The sequence below is a fragment of the Akebia trifoliata genome, chromosome 16 (assembly GCF_017979445.1).
Source record: "Akebia trifoliata isolate Shusen 1 chromosome 16, ASM1797944v1, whole genome shotgun sequence".
Lineage (NCBI taxonomy): Eukaryota > Viridiplantae > Streptophyta > Magnoliopsida > Ranunculales > Lardizabalaceae > Akebia > Akebia trifoliata.
The window spans coordinates 20,964,782-20,987,191 of record NC_141390.1 but is presented as its reverse complement, the minus strand read 5'-3'; the positions used below and the strand labels follow the sequence as shown (position 1 = coordinate 20,987,191).

At 33.1% G+C, this 22,410-nt stretch overlaps 1 protein-coding gene across 1 annotated transcript; it reads right to left on the bottom strand.

Annotated features, from left to right (window-relative positions):
- Positions 1-1,061: 1,061 nt before the first annotated feature.
- On the bottom strand, positions 1,062-5,140 carry LOC147382805 (uncharacterized). The gene is made up of 3 exons (XM_086429470.1): positions 4,872-5,140; positions 1,385-4,604; positions 1,062-1,290 (listed from the first exon to the last, which is right to left on the bottom strand). The coding sequence occupies exons 2-3, from the start codon at positions 4,136-4,138 to the stop codon at positions 1,186-1,188; spliced, it is 2,859 nt and encodes a 952-aa protein (XP_086285596.1). The 5' UTR covers positions 4,139-4,604; positions 4,872-5,140; the 3' UTR covers positions 1,062-1,185.
- Between the last annotated feature and the right edge of the window lie 17,270 nt (positions 5,141-22,410).

Sequence of the window (22,410 nt, the reverse complement as noted above, 5' to 3'; positions counted from 1 at the left end):
TTAATACACTCTAGGCATGCTAGAATATCATGAGCACATTAAATTGTTCATCTATTAATATAATCTATGTTGCACGGACTCTTCTAAAAGGGGTGAGGGACCAGTGTAGACATGTGTCCGGTCCAACATTTTATGGATTCTAGTGCGAAACTTCTGATTCTTTTATCTTTATTTATTACAAGACATTTTCTCAGCATTTATCATAGACTAGAGTTTGCTCATGCATCCTCTTTGGGGTTAAAGGGGTGAAAGAGGAAAGATAGTAAAGTTAGAGGGATATTATTGAAAAATGGGGGGAGGAGAGAAAAGACAATAATATTGAAGAGGAAAGGTAATAAAGTGTGGTTGTGTGGACTCCACTCCTTTTTCTCAATCTTTATACCCCACAAAACTGTAGTTGAGTGGGGTCACCGTTGTATTTTATTATATATATATATATATATATATATATATATATATATATATATATATATATATATGGGTTTATTTAGCAATATATATATGAGTTCCACCCATTAAAATGGAAACTGTCGTTTTGATAAATGTAAGTGTGAAGGCAGGGTTTTGATCAATGAAAACCCCTTTTTCTTGTAGCAATCATCCCCAAAGCCTTGCCCAAAACATTTGAGGTCGGCTAAACGAATCTAGTCACGTATTTTGTTAGTATCATTATCACTATCTTTAAATAATTAATTTGTTCAAAATTATTTAAAATATAATTCGGGGTCCATGAATCCCTTTTTGTGGGAGTTTGCCGAATCCGACTCTCCGTACCTCGGGCTCTAAGACTCATACCCAAATCCATGTAATGGTGGGTATAAATATAATACACAATATATTTCAGTGTAACAAACTCAAGAAATGTAATGTGCTATTAGTAAAATTTTATTTTGTAGTTTTGTGTTAAATGTTTGATAATAAAATAAAATAAAAATTGTGTAAGTTTCCAACTCTCAAGGACAAAAGTTTTCTTAACTGAAGTAAGCAGTTTTTTCAAAACATTTCATTACTGAAATGAGAAAAAGGTACTTCTTCAAAATGCTTCTCACGTATACCATATCCCATTGGATTCATAATCCCCTCAGTGACAATAAAGTTCAAGTCAGCACATATTCAGCTTACAGTAAGAAATTACCGTCAAGAACGTCAAATACTAACAAAAATAATTTACAAGTAAACATCACATTAGAAATTAGTACAAACCTGCAAACCATAGATGCCTGCTTCTATTTCAGCTAACACTGCATCGCTGATAGATTCATCCATATCTCTGTCATCGGCTTTAGCATCCTATAGCATAGAAGTGGAATAAAGTTACTTAATTCCACGCGAAGATACATAACTCTTATGCTTCATATAAAATGGAAAAAAAAAAGAGTATTACCTCGCACTCAGACAATGGACTGATGCTTTCCAAGTCTGTTCTCGGGGAAGAGATATCCCAGAAGACATCATCTTGGATACGTGGAACTATTGAGGAACGGTGGATGTCAAGAGGCATACTCTCTGTTACATCTTCAACAATAACCACTGATTCCAATTGAATTTGTTGATCAGAATTATTTATGGGCTCTGAGTGGACCAAGTTATCATCTTCTAACTTCGATGGTTCGTGAAGGTATTGCTCAGGCTCCTCGTCAAGGAGAGAAACTTCTCTACTTGAAGAAGAATCTGTAACTCGATTCTGAAAGAAAGACCAATTAAGAGAGGGTTCATTCAAGCTCAGATCAGCTCTGACTGTCGGTTCTTGGTCCCCCATTTCTTTCTGAGATTTAACAGTTAGCGGACAAGGTGATGCATAAGAAACTGCGCCACTAGAGGAGTCATGAAGAGGTTGAGTAGGATAATTTTTATCATCAGGCCGTTGTTTGTTATCCTTGTGAGGCAATTTGTGTGAGCCTTCAACATCAGAATTGCTTGAACATGAAGCAGAAGATGTGCATGGAGAGACTCTGCTTTCCTTGATCCCCTGTTCACCATTCGTCGGTCCAGTAAAAGCATACTTCTGAATGTTGGAAAGCTCAGATGTTGTTTCATCCAGTTGGTAGCCTTGGGGTTGCTCTATTGCCTTGACAACAGTATGTGATCTATTGTTGGCGTCATTGTCATAGTGTTTTCTTTCCTGTTGTAGAAGAGAATAACTATTCTTATCCATCAAGTTCAACATTTCACGACTCAATCCAGGATTTTCCTTGTGATGGTTCAATGAAATCAAGTTCAAATTTTCTTCAGTAGTTTGCTCTTTCTCATCAAGATCATGAACGTCCAAGGGAATATGTTCATGTATGCCAGAGAAATCTAGCCTCCTTTGGGACCCAATAGGCTCTGTATTTAATAACTTTTTATTTTGGAACTCAAGATCGGAAAATTCAGTATTATCTTCTTCTGGTTGCATCGGTACCTTCTGCCAGGCATTTGAAATTCCCCATACAGATGATTGCGAGGTTGGAAAGTCCAATGGAGACATTGGGGTGGCTCCTTCTTGGAACCAATTAATTGACTTAGCTCCATGTTCTTGAAGCTGCGAATCAGAAACTGTGTGCGGCATCCCATTACGAGACCCAACTGAATCATTTGATCCTGACAACAAACCCAATGGGTCTCCTGGGTGTGAGACTAACTTTTTGGAATTAAACGTTCTTTCCTTGAGCATCGACTTCTGATACGAAGAATACCCATCCAAATCACTATTATTTCGACCCAAGGCCGGTGAAGCCGCCAAATCTCTACTAGGATTCCAAGCATGGAAATGCACTCCGCGGGCTTTGTTTGGTTTCTCGATATCAACCTCATGTTTGTTAGGATAATAATGATGATGAGTCAACGGATGATGATAATACCCATTGTTACCAATGAAGCAATCGCCGGCTGGCGGTTGGTCTGTGACGAATGGGGTATTATTACTTTCATTACTACAATGGCCCGATTGATCCTCACACATTTGCAAATGACTCTTAGAATCTCTTCGCTGAATGTTCAGTGGAGAGAAAGGAGGCGACTGATTCGGAGAATTGGTTTGATTCTTGTTAGAAATAAAAAACTGGGCAGCGGGATGTGAGAACATCCCCACCAAATCTGAGGAACTGACACCTTTGATTGCCAAAGGATGCATCGAAGTGGGGGAATCTCTGTAATAAGTTGAAGACCCATCAAAGTTATGTCCAACTTGACACGCTAAATTCTTCCTACTAGAGCTTTTCCGGGGAGTTGAGTCCAGTATACCATTAAGGGCAACAACATATTGATATTCAGAACTACTCCGCTCTGCTGTGGCCCTTGCTTCGAAAGAGCATGGACTTTCGGATTCATTAGTAGAGATGAGAAACAACCGAAGTCTTTGACCATCAACCCCTTCAAGCCCATTGTATTCTTCGATCATATTTTGAAGATCCTCATCTGACGACACGGATATAAGAGCATCGAGATCCTCACCAGGGAGTTGGTACTTGATTGTATGTGGCTGATTGCAAACTTCCGTTGTCTTACGCAGGAGTTCCATCCATGAAAGAGTCTTCCTTATGTTGATAATTCGTGTCTCCCCACCAACATATCTAAGTTTTCCATCACTTGGCCTCGGCAAGATCCTTCCACCAAAGCTGCAGAGGAATTTCATCTTATCACGTTGGGAACCATCCGAAGTTCCAGACCCATAAGGGGTATACTCACGAGGAGAATCCGAAACAGAAATGGGTGGAACAGCTTGATAGCAATTCATTTCATCAGAACACTTCCTCGATTCTTTTCCACCAACACTAATATCCTTCTGATAAAGATTTGTTTCATCAAAATAGGCCTTATTCTCAACCTCCATAACACATCCTTTTCTCGGAAGAACATCTGGAACGTCAGAATCCACTCTCTCTAGCCCGAGTATTCCAGTGAGATCCGCATACCCCTCTCGATGATTCTGATTGAAATTAACTCCCCCTGTCTTCAACCGTCCTTGATCCATATCGGGTATGTTGGATACCCTTCTTGGAATGAAACGATCCTGAAGAAACTCGAGGGAAAATTCCTCTCCTGTTTGTACTGAGACATTATGCCCATGTTGTCCAGTAGGAAATCCCTCACCCGAAACAACAGCAGATGAATCTTGATGTACCCACTGGCCTGAAGGGCCAACCATCTCATTTTTCATGATTTTTCAAGTAAAATCCTTCAGTTTATTTAGCTGCAAACTAACATTATTTGGCTCATTGAGGCCTTATTTACTATACTCCCATAATTTTCTTCTTCTATACAAATTGAAGCGCGATTTGTTTCCAATCCAATTTGCAAATCTTCAGCTTTAAATGTTTATTATAATTTATAAACAAATAAAAAACTTGAATTTCTCCCAAAATGGGCAAAAATGTAGAGTAACTGTAATGGTCATGTACAAAATTCCCTCCAATCTTCACAATCAATGTGTTTTTTTTTTTTTTTCTGTGACCATCGAGAACCGAATATCCAATAAGTAAAATCCAACTAACAATCCGATATCGTAGAAGACCCAAAATGCAGACAAAAAAACTAGAGATCATTCATCCATCATGAGAAATTCCACCATCTCACCACAGAGAACAGTACAGATTCAATGGAAGAATTTGCGAAGAATCAAACATCTGAAATGCAGAAATTAAGAAATCAGATAAATGACATGACTAATTGTGAAGAAAAATCAACAAATCAATAAGAGCTAAAAAGAAAGAAAAAAAAAATCGAGACTTGGGTGTCTAACAAAATCAAAATAACATCCATATAAGCTAAAACTAAAAATTCGAGAATTGGGTGTCTAAGAAAATCAAAATATCAAGATGGGTTTCAAACCAAACAAACTTAAAGCAAGCAGAGAGCATTAAGTTTGCAAAGAATAGTTCAACAACATGTACCTGTATGTCTTCTTTTTGAATCTACTTGAGCTCGACATCTCTCTCAAATTAAGGTTTTTTTTATTATTTTTCCTCTGTTTTTACTCTGTGGATCGAACCGGATGAATCGAAAATGGGGGGCATTCGATTGTGATTGAGGGCTTTGGTTGATTGGTGAATGGGGCGAAAAGAACCCGTTTCTTACGCCTCGAAATTCAATCTGGAGCATCAGAGAGCGACATCCCTTAGAATATGGCGGCATTAACTCAGGGTCCCTAACAGGAACAAATTTTTCTTTTTTTTTTTCAAATTCTATTACTCACTCTCTCTCTCTCTCTCTCTCCTTCTTGTGGGCTTTTCTAGATGGGCTTAATTATAATGTAATGGGCCTTGTGTTCATCATCTTAAATGGAAACACAAGCATCCTATACCATCTTGAATACTGATTTAAAGGATTGAACCATCCCATATTGACCCCGAGATAAATTTAGTGATTCGTCCAATACGTCATGATGAGCGACGAAAATGTGAGCATGTTGTTAAAATTCGTCTAAGACTGAGATGAACTTGGGTGTATCATTTTGGTCTCGAAGGTAACTGAGCGAAATATACTTGTCTCAGATAAGTTGTGCTTTCAAAAAGCTTGGTCGAATCGCTTGATAGTAGTTTTTTTTTTTTTTTTTCATTTTATAAAATGATTTTTTAAGAATATGAAGCTTTGTGATGTAAGTAAGATGTGGTTTTATTATTGGCAATATGTTAACCAACTACTTAAGATTAAAGGGGTAAAAAAGGGAACAAATAAAGTTGGGGTATTATTAATTTTTTATTTTTTTAGGTTAAGAGGTAAAAGATGAAAGACTATAAAGTGGATTAAAAGAGTAAAAGAAAAAAATAAATAAAATGGGCCTTACAAAAATTATTGTTGGATGGGATATTTATCCTAACTCGATGGTGGTTCCCTATAAAAGTGGACCCTACAATTGTATTTTATTATATAGATTTATAATAAAATTTATTATTATTTAAATATACATATATATGTAATGCTTTAATTTTTCAAAAAAATCCTTAAAATATATTTATTATTTTATTTTTTAGTTTAACATAATATGGGTATTTTGGTTTATTATACAATGGCATTTGTGTAAATGTGAAAAAAAAAACAAAAAACAAAAAACAAAAAACTCAAAAGAAATTTTTGTAGAAGTATTTATTAGGGGTGTCAATGGGTCGACTATGGTTTGTTTCTTAAGGTATTTGGAATCAAAACCACTGTATTTTTGTCGGTTCTGATTCTAAAAATAGTGGAATTGTAACTCCAGGAAATGAGGGTACCCGTCAATTATGATTCTCAAGAATATTATGGAAAAAAGAAAAAGCTATTTTGAATCGTTGTAAAAGAAATTGTTTAATAAAATTAACATGTGATCTACAAAATATCAACCTAATTACAATTTTGTTCTACTAAAGATAGAAGTTAATGATCTTTTTTCAAAAATTAAAATTTATCTTCATTACAAGTAATAAACTTTTAGAAGTACTTAATTTATATAAAAATTGAAGAACTTTTATGTATAATTTATTAATTTTAAAAAGTTAAAAACTTTAAATCATCTATAATACAAAAAGAAATTACGAATCAGATAGAACCTAAAAATTTTGGTTCCTATTGGTTCAGTTCCATTTTGGACCCGACTCTAATCAATTCCAATAAAAAGGAATCGGAATCGATGGTTTCGATTTGATTTTGGGTAAATAAATGGGTACCCATTGACATATTTAGTATTTATGGCACGAACATCATAAATACAATTTAAGCAAGTTAAAATGTATTTATTGTACAAACATAATAAATGCATTTATTAAAACGAGATTTACTGGGCAGACCTATCTGTTGCAATTTTATTACAAAAACTCCCTTACTTTATGAAGTTTGTTACTGAACCAAACCTTATTTTATGAATTGTTAGCCTGACTAAATTAGTAAGATTTCAAATCTTACTAAGGGTCGTTGGGCCCACATTGATTGTCAAATTAGCAATCCAACAACAAATTCTTTTAGATTTCATGGAAAAACTCAGATTCAGAAAAATCAAAAAAAGAGAATATATTTTTGAGCTTGGTCATAGTTGTTGAAAATGGATGGCTATCAAACTCCCAAATTTAAAATTAGAATTCAACGATGAAATTAACTCATTTAAAAAAAATTAAAATTCTTTGAATTTTGTCATTTATAATCTTGTGCATCAGATTATATTTTTGGATGCAACAAATTGATGCAGTTAGAATCCACTCCAAGGTATGTTAAGTAATAAACTCATCTAAGGAGCAACTCAATCTCAATTGATCCCAAAGACAAAGCCAAGTATGAATTTTGCCAAAGTTCGATTGAATTGAAATTGGTTATAGCATGTAATCAAGTTAGAAGTTGAGGTACCTAGACTCGGGGCAAGTCCAAATTTAACAAAATCAAGGTCGAGTTTAGAACAACCCAACCTTAATTCGGTTTAACTCAACAGAACCTCTACTTGTATGCAACTTTCTTCTCTCGTGGACTCAAGTCCAAATTGTATGAGACTTTTTTTTTTAAAGGTAATTTTGGAAATTGTCTGAGTCTTGATATTGAGCAATCCAAACATGAGTCCTTGACTTCAAACCATGCAATACAAGTGACCAATCAGCTCACTAACCTATCAAATTTCCTTGATCATAATTAGGCGTGGCAATCTTAACATGCCTGCGTACACAAGTAGAAAACGACACGAAATTAGTGAGTTTTGATCATAATAATGTTAATCCGTCTAACGCAATTATTAAATGGGTGGTGTCTAAGTTAGGGACATCATCCCGCTTAAACCATTTTGACATGTTTAGTTATTATGTCATTAACATGTTGTTTTAAATCATGAAATGTATGAGGTATCTTGAATACCAACAATTATTAAAGAATTTTTAAAACTACCCATTTTTTACTAGTATCTCAAATAACTTTTTCATAGTACATTTTTTCAATTTTTATAAAATATAAAAGGTGTTTTAAGATTTATTTTTAAATAATTAAGGGTGAAGCTTTCAGTTTGGGAAAGGAAAAAAAATACTTTCCTTACCAAGTTTCTTGACTGTGTTCCCATGAGGCATCCAAAAATATGATCCCATGCTACAGGGATGTAGACGATAAAATTTGAAAAACTTTGAAATTTTTTATTTAAAAAAAATACTTAATTTATGTTGGTAGATATTGATTTATGGTTGTGTGGCTTTATTTTTAGTAATGGTATTTTATCTTTCCACTTAAGATTATAGTTTTACTGAACGAGTCACACAAGTCGAGACAGGTTACCTATTTAATAAATGGGTCCAGATTTAAGTTTTTAACACAATTATTAAATGGGTCAGGTTAGGGTTGAATAAATTTTCAAAATACCCTTACCTCAATATGACACCATGGTTTTAAAACTCAGTTTTGCATCTCATCTCGTCCATGCCAGATATTGAATTATCTCGGACAAGTTTTTCAATACGGTTGGAACATCTCATTCAAAAAAGAAAAAAAAAGAAAAAAAATGAATGTGGGTTTTAAATCTCGTCCGAAAAATTGACTTGTCCATCCGTCTCATCCATGCCTGATACCAAGATGAATTAGGCAATACGTCTTAGTCTCGGACGAGTTTTGAAACCATGCATGACCCAACCAATTGCCATTCCTAATCATAATTGATGGATGGACTATAGTCGTTGATCAACAGTCGAAACTTATGATACAATGATCACAATTAGGACACAACAGTTGAATAATCTAAAGCTGATAGATTTGTGGGCCAGTGTATACAACATAGTAGTTGGGCCCAAAATACCCATACTATTTATATTTGACCCACAAATGCACGTTTGTAGCCTAGTGCTAGGCCACTACTTGGTTAGTGGTCCGGAGGTACTAAAGAATATCATAGTTTTAAGATTGGTCGAGTCAACTCACCCCAAAATTCGATGGAAACAATTCATTGAGTCAACTTGGGGAATCATCAAGTCTATCAATCAACTTGGCCAAGCCAGCTTGAAAATGCACCAAGTTTGTGTCAGAAACTCACATAGTTTTGCTGCTATATTTGATATTTTTGTGGAGAATAAAATCTGAATATTTTTAAAAATTATTTATGAATTTTTAATCTATTTTGATTGGACTAGACTTGCAACTCATCAAATCGTCTTGACTTCGAGCCTTAAAACTATCCTCCAAATATCATGATAGGAAGCTTAAAAGGTGTCATCTCATTTCCTCTCCGAGGATTCGAACTGTTTAAATTATTTTTTTATTTATTATATAATGGATTATTAGTGTTCTAACACAGAATCATATTTATATATAAATTACAACATTTAAATAATTATTATTTTACGGGGGGAAAAGACACACTAAAACCTATTGGAGTCCGATAAGTTTTCATAAACTTGGTTGATATTTCATAATATCAGCCCAGACGAGTCAATGAGAAGGACCAATTACATTGACTATCCCACCATGTTTTCCCTGAGTTCAGTATAACTCGCCCAAGTCATCTTGTTCTAAGATAATTTTTAAAAGAGAGCTTCTATTGCCACACCAACTTTTGCTAATGCCACCCAAGATGGGTTAATTTTGACGATTTACATATGGATTGGGGTGTTATTAGCAAAAGGTGGTGTGGCAATAGAATCTCTCTTTTTAAAATTAAGACCATGATGGGAAGGCCAAAACACCATTATAGGACGTGGGCCCATCCATAGAATTCAAATTTAGGCCTCGAGAGCCCATGTTATTACTAATTATAGGAACGTGGGCTAGATGGCCCTATGAGTGGCTTTTAGCATGAATTTGTTTGCATTGTGTTGGGTACGAGTGGATTTATAGTGAGGGTACTTGCCCTCGCAAGAATTTTCAAAGTCTTTAGATTAATAAGCTATTGCGACAAATGTTAGTTAATGATAAAAAAAATCAACCATTATTGCCCTCACAAAATATTTCTTTTCACTCTAAGTCGCCCCCACAATTTTTTTTTCTATTCTTAGTTGCCCTCACATGGACAAAATCCTGGCCTCATTATTGGTCTTGGGTTGCAACCATAGATATGGTCCTAAATATTAAGATTTAGGAGCAAATTTGCTCCCCTATTACTCGTAATTGTTGGGGGCTAACCTCATGAAAAGTTGATTTAAAGTTGAAAATGTACAATCATCCAATCAATTGTGATTAGGCCGAGTCATCTCAAGTGAAATAACTATCGAATCATCCACATAGTGACTCATCAAAATCATTTCTTTTGGCCTTTTGAGCAAACATTGAAATCGATGCGGCTCTATGATTTTTCCCTGATTTAGGGTTTTCCACGAGAATCCAACAAGACCACTTTTGGAATTGATTTTTTGGTTTATCTTTTCTTGTTCATCGATTAATTTTGTATCTAAGGCCTGTGGATTGAAGAAATTCCAACTAAGACCTCATCAAAATTTTAACAAACCCCTCCAAGATATATAATGCAGCCCTTTGGTTATTGATCACATAACAGTGTTGAATATTATCTAAAGACACAAAAAAAATGCTTTGAAGTTGTTGGTGAGATGAAATGTGATTTTATCGATGCCGATTGTAATTAAACCAAAGCAAACTTGTAATTTTTCTATATAAATAAAAAGGAGAACTTATATTCCTATTTTTATAACATGCCAATTTGAAGAAATTATGTACACCAACACACTAAAGAAGTGATTTTGAAACAAAAGGGTAAAAAATAGAGGGGAGCGACGGCCCTTAAGACTTGAAGAGCTTTTAGTAGAAACCCAAGGCAAAGAGCTTTTTCAGAGAAGAAATGGCAATGGGTTGCAGTCATTAAAACAATACAATGCTTATTTGCACCCCCACACACGATATCTAACTTCATTATTTGATTTTATAAAAAATTGTAGGTGTAGCAATAAGAGAGATGCTATTGCCACGCTAACTTTGGCTACCACCACCCCAATTCATATGAAATCACCATGTAATTAGCACAAATCTAGGTGTGCTCTTAGTAAAAGTTAGTGTGGCAATAGAAGTTTTCTAAAATAAAACTAGAAAATAATAATAATAATAATAATAATAAACAAAAGAATCATTTAGTCTCATTTTTCGTAATTGATCCCTGTCACTGGTTAGTTCATGTTCTCTTTAATCTGCAACAGAGGTGAAAGTGACTTTCAATTGGACAAAAAGGAAATAAAACGCCAAAAGAGTACTAAGAACACAATTGGGTGTATACTTTGTCCTAAAAACAACCATGTACATCTCTCCATATGGTCTAGTGACACCAAATCATGAAGCAAGAACTAGAAAATGGGAGACTTAGACCCATCGCTCAATTGGTTTGACACATTGCAAAGCAACTTTAATGCTGTGGGTTTAAGTCCAACTTACCCATCTTAAGAAAAAACTAGAAGACGGATTATATGTTTATTGGATAATTGATCAATATATATAGGACAATGTTCGTTAGATAAAATTGTAGACAACATTCTAGACAAAACTTTGTCATATATGGCTAAAAAGTTTCGCAATGGACTGATTTATTGTGAGGATGATTTCCTCGTCATAGAGATCATTCTCATAAAAAATCAAACTATTCCAAGACTTTTAGCCCATATAGGACATGTAGACACCCAAACTTGAACGATCCCTTAACACAAAATGGTCAAAAATAAATAAAAATTGGAATGGATCTCAACCTCCAAAAATGCTTGTTTTATCTCTAATAAATGGCCTAAGGCCCCTTTTTGCTTGGCCCATGGGCTAAGAATTCCTTTCAGCTTTGTGGCATCACTACTTCACCTCTTAACCCAATCCAATCCTACATATATCATAACCTAACCATGTTTTATATATTATTTACAAATAAACCAAAATCTATTTTTTACCTACCATATCACTTTACACATGTCACTCTGCTATTTATCCTTCCAAAACACGTTTCTACCTCTCACCATTTTACTCATACTTTTGGAGGTATTTACTAAAATACCAAAGATCAAATGTGTTTTTAGGATCTCACAAATTCCACCTTTACCCTTATATAAATGAAAAAAAATAAAATGAAGCTCATATATTTTTCTTTTACTTTTAGAGTTAGATCATTTTACCCTTAAAATATTTTAAAATTTATATAAATAGTCTCATTTTCTATAAACAATTCATGCCTTCAAATTTCTATATCTCAACCTTAAACTCTATTAAAATACCTACTCAAATTTTCAAACCTCTCAACTTAAATCTCTACTAAAAAATCATTAACCTCTTTCTAACTTTCAATCTTCCAAATTAAAATTCTCAGTCATCTCTTACCTTCAACTTTTAGTTAAGACTCTCAATTTACAAGTTTTTTCATCTAAGACAAACTCATTTAAGAATATCAAGGGACAAAGTGACTTAAGACTTAGTTTTATTTTCAAGCATTTATATTATCTTCTTCTTCTATCATTTTTTTTTAGAAAATCGTAAGATATAATAAAGAACACTCCTTCATTTTAAGCAGGTTGAAACTTTGGTCATAGAATACTTGAAACGGTTTGATTGAACGGATGAAGGTTGAAAGCCTTCTTAACCCATCTAGTCTTTCATGCATCATAGTGTACACAATGCACACATACAACATATATTTGCTCATGATGAAAAAATGTGTCATCTCTTAGATAAGATTGACGCACAAAGTTTCTATCCAAGTATGTATGCATCAAGGTCATAACTCTAAGGGAATTACATCCATGAAATCTCTCAAAAAATCTAAACCAACATTCCAACTCATGTAAAAAATGTAGACCTCATGGGGATATCCTTCTCTATATCTCCATGTCTCACATTAATATCAAGCCATTTTCTTAAAGGGTATATTTTCACTCTATGCACATATTCGTCTTCATGTATTTTTTTTAATAGATTTTTTCATTAATTATTTTCTAAAATGACTAAGTTTCAAAGGTAAACCACCTTAAGGTGGAGAATGTGGTGCTTAACATTTTTTTCATTCTCTAACTGGCCTTTTTACCCTGATCTTATGTAAATTATGTTCATTTTCCATTGATAAGAGTCACTACAAATATCAAAATTTGATTTTCTTAAAAAACTATTTTAGGTACTCATTTACTGTCATTCCTAAAAAATAATGATGATGACTCCAAACTATCATAGTATTGAGGTTCGAAATGAACATCTCATTTTTACAAGTGGCACTACAATTCTAGATCCATACAAATCTAAAACTCAAAGACTACGCACATACTTAAAGGATGATTCGAGTATTGATGATAAATATGAATTTTTCTATAATAATATTGTCAAAATCATACAATATTATGACCTTTTTGGTAAACAACATGCCTCATTTTGCATCAATGAGACCCATTTGATCTATTTTCCATGTTTTTTTGTTTGGGAGCTCTTGCAATCTCTTTATTGTTATCACCAATAACTTATTTTATCTTCAAAAATCCTAATCCTAATTACACAACTTCTAACGAGAAGATCAAGTTAGCATCGTTCGATCATGCAATTTCACGAGAATCCATCATTATTGGTAATAGGGGTGCAACTTAATTCGATTCAAATCGAGAACCGAAACAAACCGTGGAATTTGGATTGGTTTGGTTCGGTTTAGACTGATACCGATTCGATTTCAAGTTTAAAAAAGAAGAATCGATGAATTCGATTCGGTTCTTGGTTTAGACAATATAAAAAATCGAACCAATGTTTATTTAAAATAAAATATTAAATATATATATTTCATTTTTAATTTTTTTTAAAACCAAAACCAGTAAACCTTAACTCTCGTTATTTTGTTCCCACTTCCATCTACTCTTTCTTTCTCATCTCTTGCAGTTGTAGCGAACATGCGGCTGCGAGCTTAACTCTGGCGGCCGATGGTCCTCTCTCTCTCTCTCTTGTCATTGTGTGTGATAGTGCAACTGTGCGACCGTGGGCTGCATCTCAACTTCGACGATCGACGGTTCATCGTTCTCTTGAAAAAAAATTAGATGAAGTACAAAGGTAAGAAAACCAACAAACCTTATCGGATATGTAATTTCAACATTAGTAACCTCCTTAGTAATAGATTTCAACAAATTTTCAGAAGGCTTAATATGAGCCAATAGGCGCAATTCCCAAACTACAAATGAACACAATAAAATTAGCAAAAAAAAAAATCCAAAAAAACATAATTTTTAGTTTGGAGAAAACAAAGCATTAAAACTCACCCTTATATCTTATTATTAAAAGTTTCATCCGGAGCCTTCTCAAGACCAATCCAAACTCGATTCATCTGTATAATTGGAATTAAAAAAAAACTATGTATAGTTGGAAGAAACTAACCTTATTAGAGACGAAATCAACAAGGAGCTCTGCATTTTGATTGATGGATTTTCCATTGGAGGAGATTTTCTTCCAAAGATCTTTGAATGTAGGAGAAGAAGTTAGAGCAGATTCAGATTTGAGAATAGAAGGATCAGCCGATCTGTTAAAGCTCCAGTTTCTTCCTTTAATAGGAAAAACTATTGATCTGCATGTTCATTGAACTTTTATCACAGATGCTTGTTTAATGGGTCGAGTATTTTACCTTCTCGATGCTCTAAATTAACTTAAAAAAACCCAACTAAATATTGGGTATTTGGGGTTGATTATGATCTATTTCGATTTCATATTTTTATAATTAGAGGCTCAATTTGCAAAGAAAAAAACAAATACACCTTATTTATCTATTTATTTTTGGCTGATTTACTAAAAGATGAACTCAAAATTGTTGACTATTCATTTTAATTCCGAAAATGAAAAATTAATTCTTTTCCAAAAATTATAATTTACCATTTATCTAATTGGATGTTTCATGAAAAAATTAGTTTATAATTAGCCATTTAATTGGAGCATTCATCCATGTTAAATGTTTTTTTTACTTAATTATTTTAAACATTTTGATGTATATTGGGACTTAATTGATATTTTTTTTTTGTTAGATGTTAAGTATGGGAGACAAAGACATTAGCAATGCCAATATTGAGTCAATTATTGATTATACTCCTTCTGTTCCTTTTGATCATTCTGCTACTACTAACACTATTGCCTCAAAACCTAAGGTAAACTCAACTTGTAAGAAGCCTTATAGACCAAAATCTGATGTTTGGGATCATTTTACTAAAATAAAAAATGCTAATTGGGGGGGGGGGGGGGAGAAGTCAGAAAGAGCCAAATGTAATTATTGTAGTTCAGATTATGGTTGTTCGAGTATTAATGGGATTAGTACGTTAAGGAAACATTTAACTAAATGTCCCAAGTATCTTATAGTGATGACAAGAAGCAAAAAGTCCTATCATTTCAAATAGCAAGACACAAAATAGACAGTAGTTTTACCTCTTTTAAATTTGACCAAGAGTTATGTAGGGATGTCCTTATAAGAATGATAATCATTGATGAGTTGCATGTTAAGTTTGTGGAGTGCGAAGGTTTTCAATATTTTTTAAGTGTATTGCAACCTAAATTTTGTTTAGTGTCTCGCACTACTGTGACAAAAGATTGCTTACAATTGTATGCAAATGAAAATAAGAAGTTAAATAAAATATTGAATACTTATGTCCAAAGAGTTTCTCTTACTACGGATTTGTGGATTTCTTTGCAAAATATTTTATACATGTGTCTCACTGCACATTTCATTGATAAAAATTGGAAACTACATAAAAAGATACTTAATTTTTGTGTTGTCACTAGCCATAAAGGTGAGACAATTGGTAAAACAGTTGAGTTATGCTTGTTTTAATGGGGTATAGAGAATGTGTGTATTATTATAGTTGATAACGCAAGTTCTAATGACGTTGACATTGGTTATTTGAAAAAAAAATGAACAAAAGGGTTGGTTGCATTCTAGAAAGTGAATTTTTTGTATATGAGGTGTTGTGCACATATATTGAATTTGATAGTAAAAAGAGGGATTAGTGATGTGCATGATTCTAAAAGTAGTATCCGCGAAACTGTGAAATATGTAAGGAGTTCACAGTCTCGCGGACTTTACTTTTAGAATCATACACATCATTAATCCCTTTTTTTACTATCAAATTCAATATATGTGCACAACACCTCATATGCAAAAAAATTCACCTTCTAGAATGCAATCACCCCTTTTGTTCAATTTTTTTTTTCAAATAACCAATGTCAACGTCGTTAGTGTTAAGAAATATAGGGTTATTTTTTATTTATTGTTTATTAAGGATAGAATAGTCTTTTCAATTTCCTTTGACTTAACATATATATAGTCTCTTTGTATTTAGGTTAAATTATCTTTTTGTATTCAATTGCATTACGTACAATCAATGAAACAGTAGTCTTTTCTCTTTTCTTTTGTATTTCTTTTTTGATTGTTTAATAGTTAGAACTTGCGTTATCAACCGTAATAGTACACACATTCTCTATACTCTATTAAAACAAGCATAACTCAACTGTTTTACCAATTGCCTCACCTCAATGTAAGGAGTTCTCCGTAAAAAACTCAACAATTTAATAAATGTGTTGACCAAGTGAGAATTACATGCAAGAGTTCTTTAATCCTTGATGTTCCAACTATGTGAAATTCAACATATCTTATGTTGGATACCGTTATAAAATTTCAAAAAGTATTTGAACGGGTGGAAGAACAAGAATCATAATTTGAGAAAAAAACTTAGAGGAGGGCTTCCCACTGAAGATGAGTAGAATTATACTCGAGTATTGATTAAATTTTTACAAAATTTTTTAGGATGCCTTTAAACGAATGTCAGGTTCTCTTTATGTCACTGCTAATTCTTACTTTCATGAAGTTTGCGCTATTAAAAATACTATTTCTGATTGGTCTAAAAGTCTTGATCCTTGCTTGAGTTCTATGACATTGAAGATGAAGGATAAATTTAATAGGTATTGGAGAAGTATTGACAAGGTAAATAAGATATTATTGATTGTTGTAGTACTGGATCCTCGTTATAAGTTAAGATATGTCAAATTTTGTTACTCAAAGGTTTATCCACTTATAAATATTAAGGAGTTGATTAGAACAATAAGGGGAACAATGAATTAAATTTTTCAGTATTATCAGTTTTTCAATTCAATTTCAGTTGTTTCTTTAAAAGATTTTACTCAAACTTTAAATGAGATGGAAGTTGATCAACTAACTGGTGAAGGTAATGTTCAAGTCAAGTCACTTCAATCTGAGTTTCTGAAGCACTTGGAAGAAGAAGAAAGTGTGGATTGCAAATCAGAAGTAGATAGATATTTAGAAGAAAGTGTTGAGAAGCAAGACATAAATTTTAATATTTTGGATTGGTGAAAAATTAATTCTTCTAAGTATCGCATACTTTCTATGGTGGCACGAGATTTGTTAGCTATTCCAATTTTCACTGTTGCTTCCGAAAGTACTTTTAGCACTGGGGATCGCGTGGTAGATCCGTTTCGTAGTTCTCTAGCTCCGAAGTTCGTGGAATGTTTAATTTGTGAGCAAGATTACTTCCCCAATTCCAATTGATGTTGAAGAGATGTTAGAAGAACTTGAAGAAATCAAGTCAGGTAACTTTTAATTTTTATATGATTTTATTTTATTTGTAAAGTTCTGTCATTTCTATTTTCTATTTGATAACAATTTATTTTATTTTATTTTTATAAGTATTACAAATGATTTTGATATTTTTGATTGAATTACAAATTCCTTTTCATTTGTATTTTTGAGTAAATTGTTCTTTCATAAATTATTACAATAAAATCATTTTTTTAAAAATAACCGACTTCATATATATAACAATAGTTTTTTTTTTTTAGACTTATCGATTGGAGCATGGAGGAAGATGGAGAGTAGTTGATTTTTTTTTATTGTGCTTTACTCTTTTGATTATACATGATTACTAATAGAACTTGGGTGTCATTGTAATCAAAAATTGATTTATTCAGGACAAATTATATGAATTTGTTGATGTGATATTTGGATTTTGAATTTTGGACATTTTAATAATTGATTCTTGTAGTACGTTCTCTGATTATATAAGATTTTGATACGATAATGAAAATTTTGACTTTCATTTAAATACATCCCTGAAGGTGGGGAGAACATAGGATGTAAGACTCTCTTTGGTTCTAAACTTCTATTTGCTGATTATCTTACTCATGGGCTGGTCAGCCTAATGGGTTCGTGGTAATTTAAGAATGTTTCTACAAATATATTTATTTTTCTGTTATGGCGAAACTCATATTTTGAGTTTATCTTTGGATCGTTGGTGTATGTAGATGGTAGATACACAGAAACATGCTGACATGGTGCCTCAATGTTCCCCATTATCCGTGTAAAGTGGTGGTTGCAATGGAACCACATGTAATTATTGTAAAGTGGTGACTTTGTCACCAATTTTTTATTTGTTGTTTTTTTTTTTTTCCGCTAAGCTATCTTTTTTTCTCTAATAATATAATTGCGATGGACATATTTCAGGAATTTATGAAAACAATGGTTATCATAAAGTATCTTGCAATGGAGGCTTGAATAAAATGCGTGTTGCAGTATGTTTTCATCATTTCACTTTCTTCATTGACTTTCATATGTTTTATGCCAATTTTTTTATTCTTCCAAATTAACATTTTGTTTTAGATCTCTGATATGGTGACATTTTGGTATTAAGTTTGTGATGTTCATACCAATACATGGGTTTGAAACCCCATCTTTGCCCATTAACCAAAAACAATTAATCACATTGTTGTTTCTAATGCTTGAACTTTTTTTTTTTGATGAAATGCAAAAATTATATGGATGATTGTTGGAGTTAGAGATGATAGATTTATATTTAGATTCAATTTAATTTTTTAAATCAAAATTCCTCCTACATTTTTTAGTCATTTGGAGGGGATGCAAAGTGGGAACCACCCAAACACCCTGTTTTCAAGAAGGAGTTGGCACACCTTCAAAACTAGTGTCATGCTATTTCTTGCTTCATCAAAATGTTCCCTTCCATGTTTTTCTTGATTTTTTTTCCTTAGTCCAATATTAATCCAAATTAGAGTTATTTAGTTTCCTTAATTGGAATTTACATATGCACTAACAATGTCGCCAATGGCATTAAGTCTAGCAAAGCTAAACCATCAAACCATATGAAATCTCATATGTACACAGTTCTTATCAGAAGCACTGGTGATCTCTTCATTAATCATGGGCCTCAGTATACCTTTTTTTGGTAAGTTTCTTTTCATCTTTCTAATCATCAAGTAATAAATCTTTTAGGTCTATTTTGATCAATGTTCTAATCATCTTGTAGGTCTGGTGATGGCATTGATTGGATCTTTACTCACCATACTTGTAGTGAGTTTTCTTGAACTTCTCTATTTCATGTTTTGGTAATTTCAGCTTAATATCTGTTATTAAAAGGATTGAATTAAGAAATATTATATCTACACTAAGATTACACTTTTAATCATTTTTATTGCAGACTTTGATCCTCCCTTGTGCTTACTTTCTAAGCATATTAAGGGGTAAAGTGACTAGGTTGCAGATAAGCACACAATTTGAAAGTAGCATTTCGTCTTCACTTTATTATATGGTTTGTTTACTTCACGATAAAAAATAAGGTAAGTTACTCAGTAGACCTCACCATTGATCACTTAAAAGATTTTATTTATTTATTTATGTAATTCGCTTATTGGTCACTAAAAAATAATAAAACCTTTGTTTCTTTGCAAGGGTCCCTTTGTATTTTGATTATTGTTGTGGGAGAGTTATATCGTCTGCCTTCAGAACTGTTTTATCTACTTTGAAATTGGCATTATTCATTCACAGCAACAAGGGCGACAGAAAACTTCATCCACAAACTCAAATGCAGCCGACTTCCGTCTCAAGCTTATAGCATGGTTCCATGCCTTATTCGACAACCCATTTGGGAACTTCAGTCGTACAACCAAACATTATAAATGAAATGCAGTCTGATTCATTATCTTTTGGATGGATGCTTGTTGGAGTTAGAGATGATAGATTTATATTTTGTGCATGTAGAACGATTGGAGCAGGCCATTTAATGTGGTGTTTTAATTACATTTTTTTTTAAGTTAATAATAAAATGATTGGATGAAAAGATTGTGGAAAAAAATAGATGGAATCTTTACTTGATGAATTTTTTTTGGCAACCCATGGAACCGAACCGAACCAAATAGAATTAAGGTCAATTCGGTTCTACACCAATTCAGTTTGGTTCTGGTTTCAACATAATGGAATCGACCTTGGTCGGTTCGGTTTTAATTTTGCTCAAAACCGAACCAACCCAAACCAAGTTGCACCCCTAATTAGTAAGGCTACCAACGTCGATGCCTTATTGGCGCTTTTGATTTCCAATTTTAGGCTAGAGCAATGTCTTGGTCTCTAGAGTATTTTCCACCTGTTGATTAATATTTGTTCTTCTGTCATGATCTCTCAAATATTTGAACCTGAAAATAATTAACAAATTAATTTTATTAGGCTCACAATTTAATTGAAATTGAATAAACTAATTATTATTTGGGCCTAAGCAATAAATGAAGTTAAAATAGGAAATTGATTAGACAAACTATATTAAGATCTTGCATAATTGGGTATTAAAGTCGTAATTTTAGGCATTAATCATCTCACATTGGACAAGGTGAATTAGAAATGTCTTTTTGAATTTTTTCATCAAGTAAGGATGAAGGTAATGTTACGTTTGGGAGGATGAGAAGGTCCATTGCTAAATTTACTTACTTTGTCGTTCAGTTCCAATTTATTAACAAAAGTAACAATTTTAATGTTTTTCTCCTTGTCTGTCCTTGTCAATATGATGATAGCATCCGTCATCTAAGCACGTTTCTCTTCGATGGTCGTGGTTTCTATCATCATTGCGACTCTAACATATGTGTAAACTTAGTAGTAGATAGAGATCCAGATGATGTCTTGTTGGAATGTGCATCAAATGTAGGGTCCGAAGAGTTTTCTTCTTCGATTTTAGCCCATATCTTCTTTGTTGGAAGTGTAGTTTTCGAGACACGCTTCTTGTTGTGTTGATGGAGGGACTTTACTAGGTGGGAGCCACCACCTTTTGGCGTAGCCCACATTATAGGAATATCACGACTAACAACTAGAGTTGATTTAGAACTTAAGGAGGTGATCTTTGTTGTTTTTCTCTACAGTAGCGGTTACAATGGTGTTATTTTTGTTGGAAGCCATCAAAATGTTTTTAGGGTTGTTTATGTTGACTAGGAGATGAGAGTGTGAGAAGTCCCACCGGACGTGTTAGAAATTAGTCGAGAACAAATTTTGTAATCTACTCCCCCGATATGTGCAAAACAAGATGATAAATGATTTTATTGATTTTTGATGAAAATGATGGTGATACAATTTTCAATACATCCTATTAGATGAAGCGGTCTCCTCTGACGAACAATCGAATATTTGAAGATGATGATGTGTGATTTTCTTCTCTTCGAATTTCGCATTTTACTGACTGGAAAAAAGATTTTATCTCTTGGTGAAGTGCTTCGTGCTTGATCTTTTCTAAATGTTGGTGTTTAAGTGTTGTAGATCTTTGCTACTTTTCGAGAGGATGACTTGTTAGTTTCTTCTTGTCTTGAGAGGGAACTTCTCTTTGGAGAGAAAAAAAAAATATCTGCTTCTCTTCCTTGAGAGAAAATGATATGTTTTTTTTTCTGGTTTGAGAAAATGATTTGGGCATTTTTTGAATGTCTAGGCTTTGATATTGATAGAATCAGGTAAGAGTGACTTAAAATGTTTTAACAAATTAGTCTAAAAGTCAAAATGATTTCTATCAAATTTAAGTAGTTATAAAGATTTTTTAATAGGTTTGACCTATCCTTTTAATTAAAAAATCCAATATCAAATTACTTAGTAGTTTGACCTACCTATTTGGTGGGTTTTGATGACATGATTGTGGATTAACCCAATTTATGGGTATGTAGGTCTAAGACCTAGTATATGTCACTTGGGCAAGTAAGGAACTTTATATTTTATTTGTGAAAATTCAAATTCAAATCATAAAAAGCATTTAACAAATGAGTTCAATTTCCAGGTGTAAAGCCCATTAATAGTCTTAGGGACCCTTTTTATTCTTTATGAAGAATAAAATAATTACTTATAAATTTGAGAGAATTTAGGGACTAGTGGAAAATTTTTATTCTTACACCTATTATGAAAAAAGAAGAAAATGGAAGATATCTCATTCACCACCCATGTATATCGAGATTGGATGATTCTCGATATCATGTTGTTTTTACAAAATCATTATATTTCTTTAGAGAGCTATTATTGTCACACCAATTTTTACTAGTGCCACATTTATTATCAAAGAATCACACACAATTGAAGTGGCGTTAGCAAAAGCTGGTGTGGGAATAGTAGTTCTCTTTCTTTTTTTTCTTTGTCTTGGACTCCAGCATCGAATTTTTTTTTTACCGAGGACCGACCAAAGTATAAATAAATAAAAGGTGGCATCTATACAAATCCCTATGTTTAGAACAAATCTCGAGGTAACAACAGGTTTTTATGCCTCTCCAAAT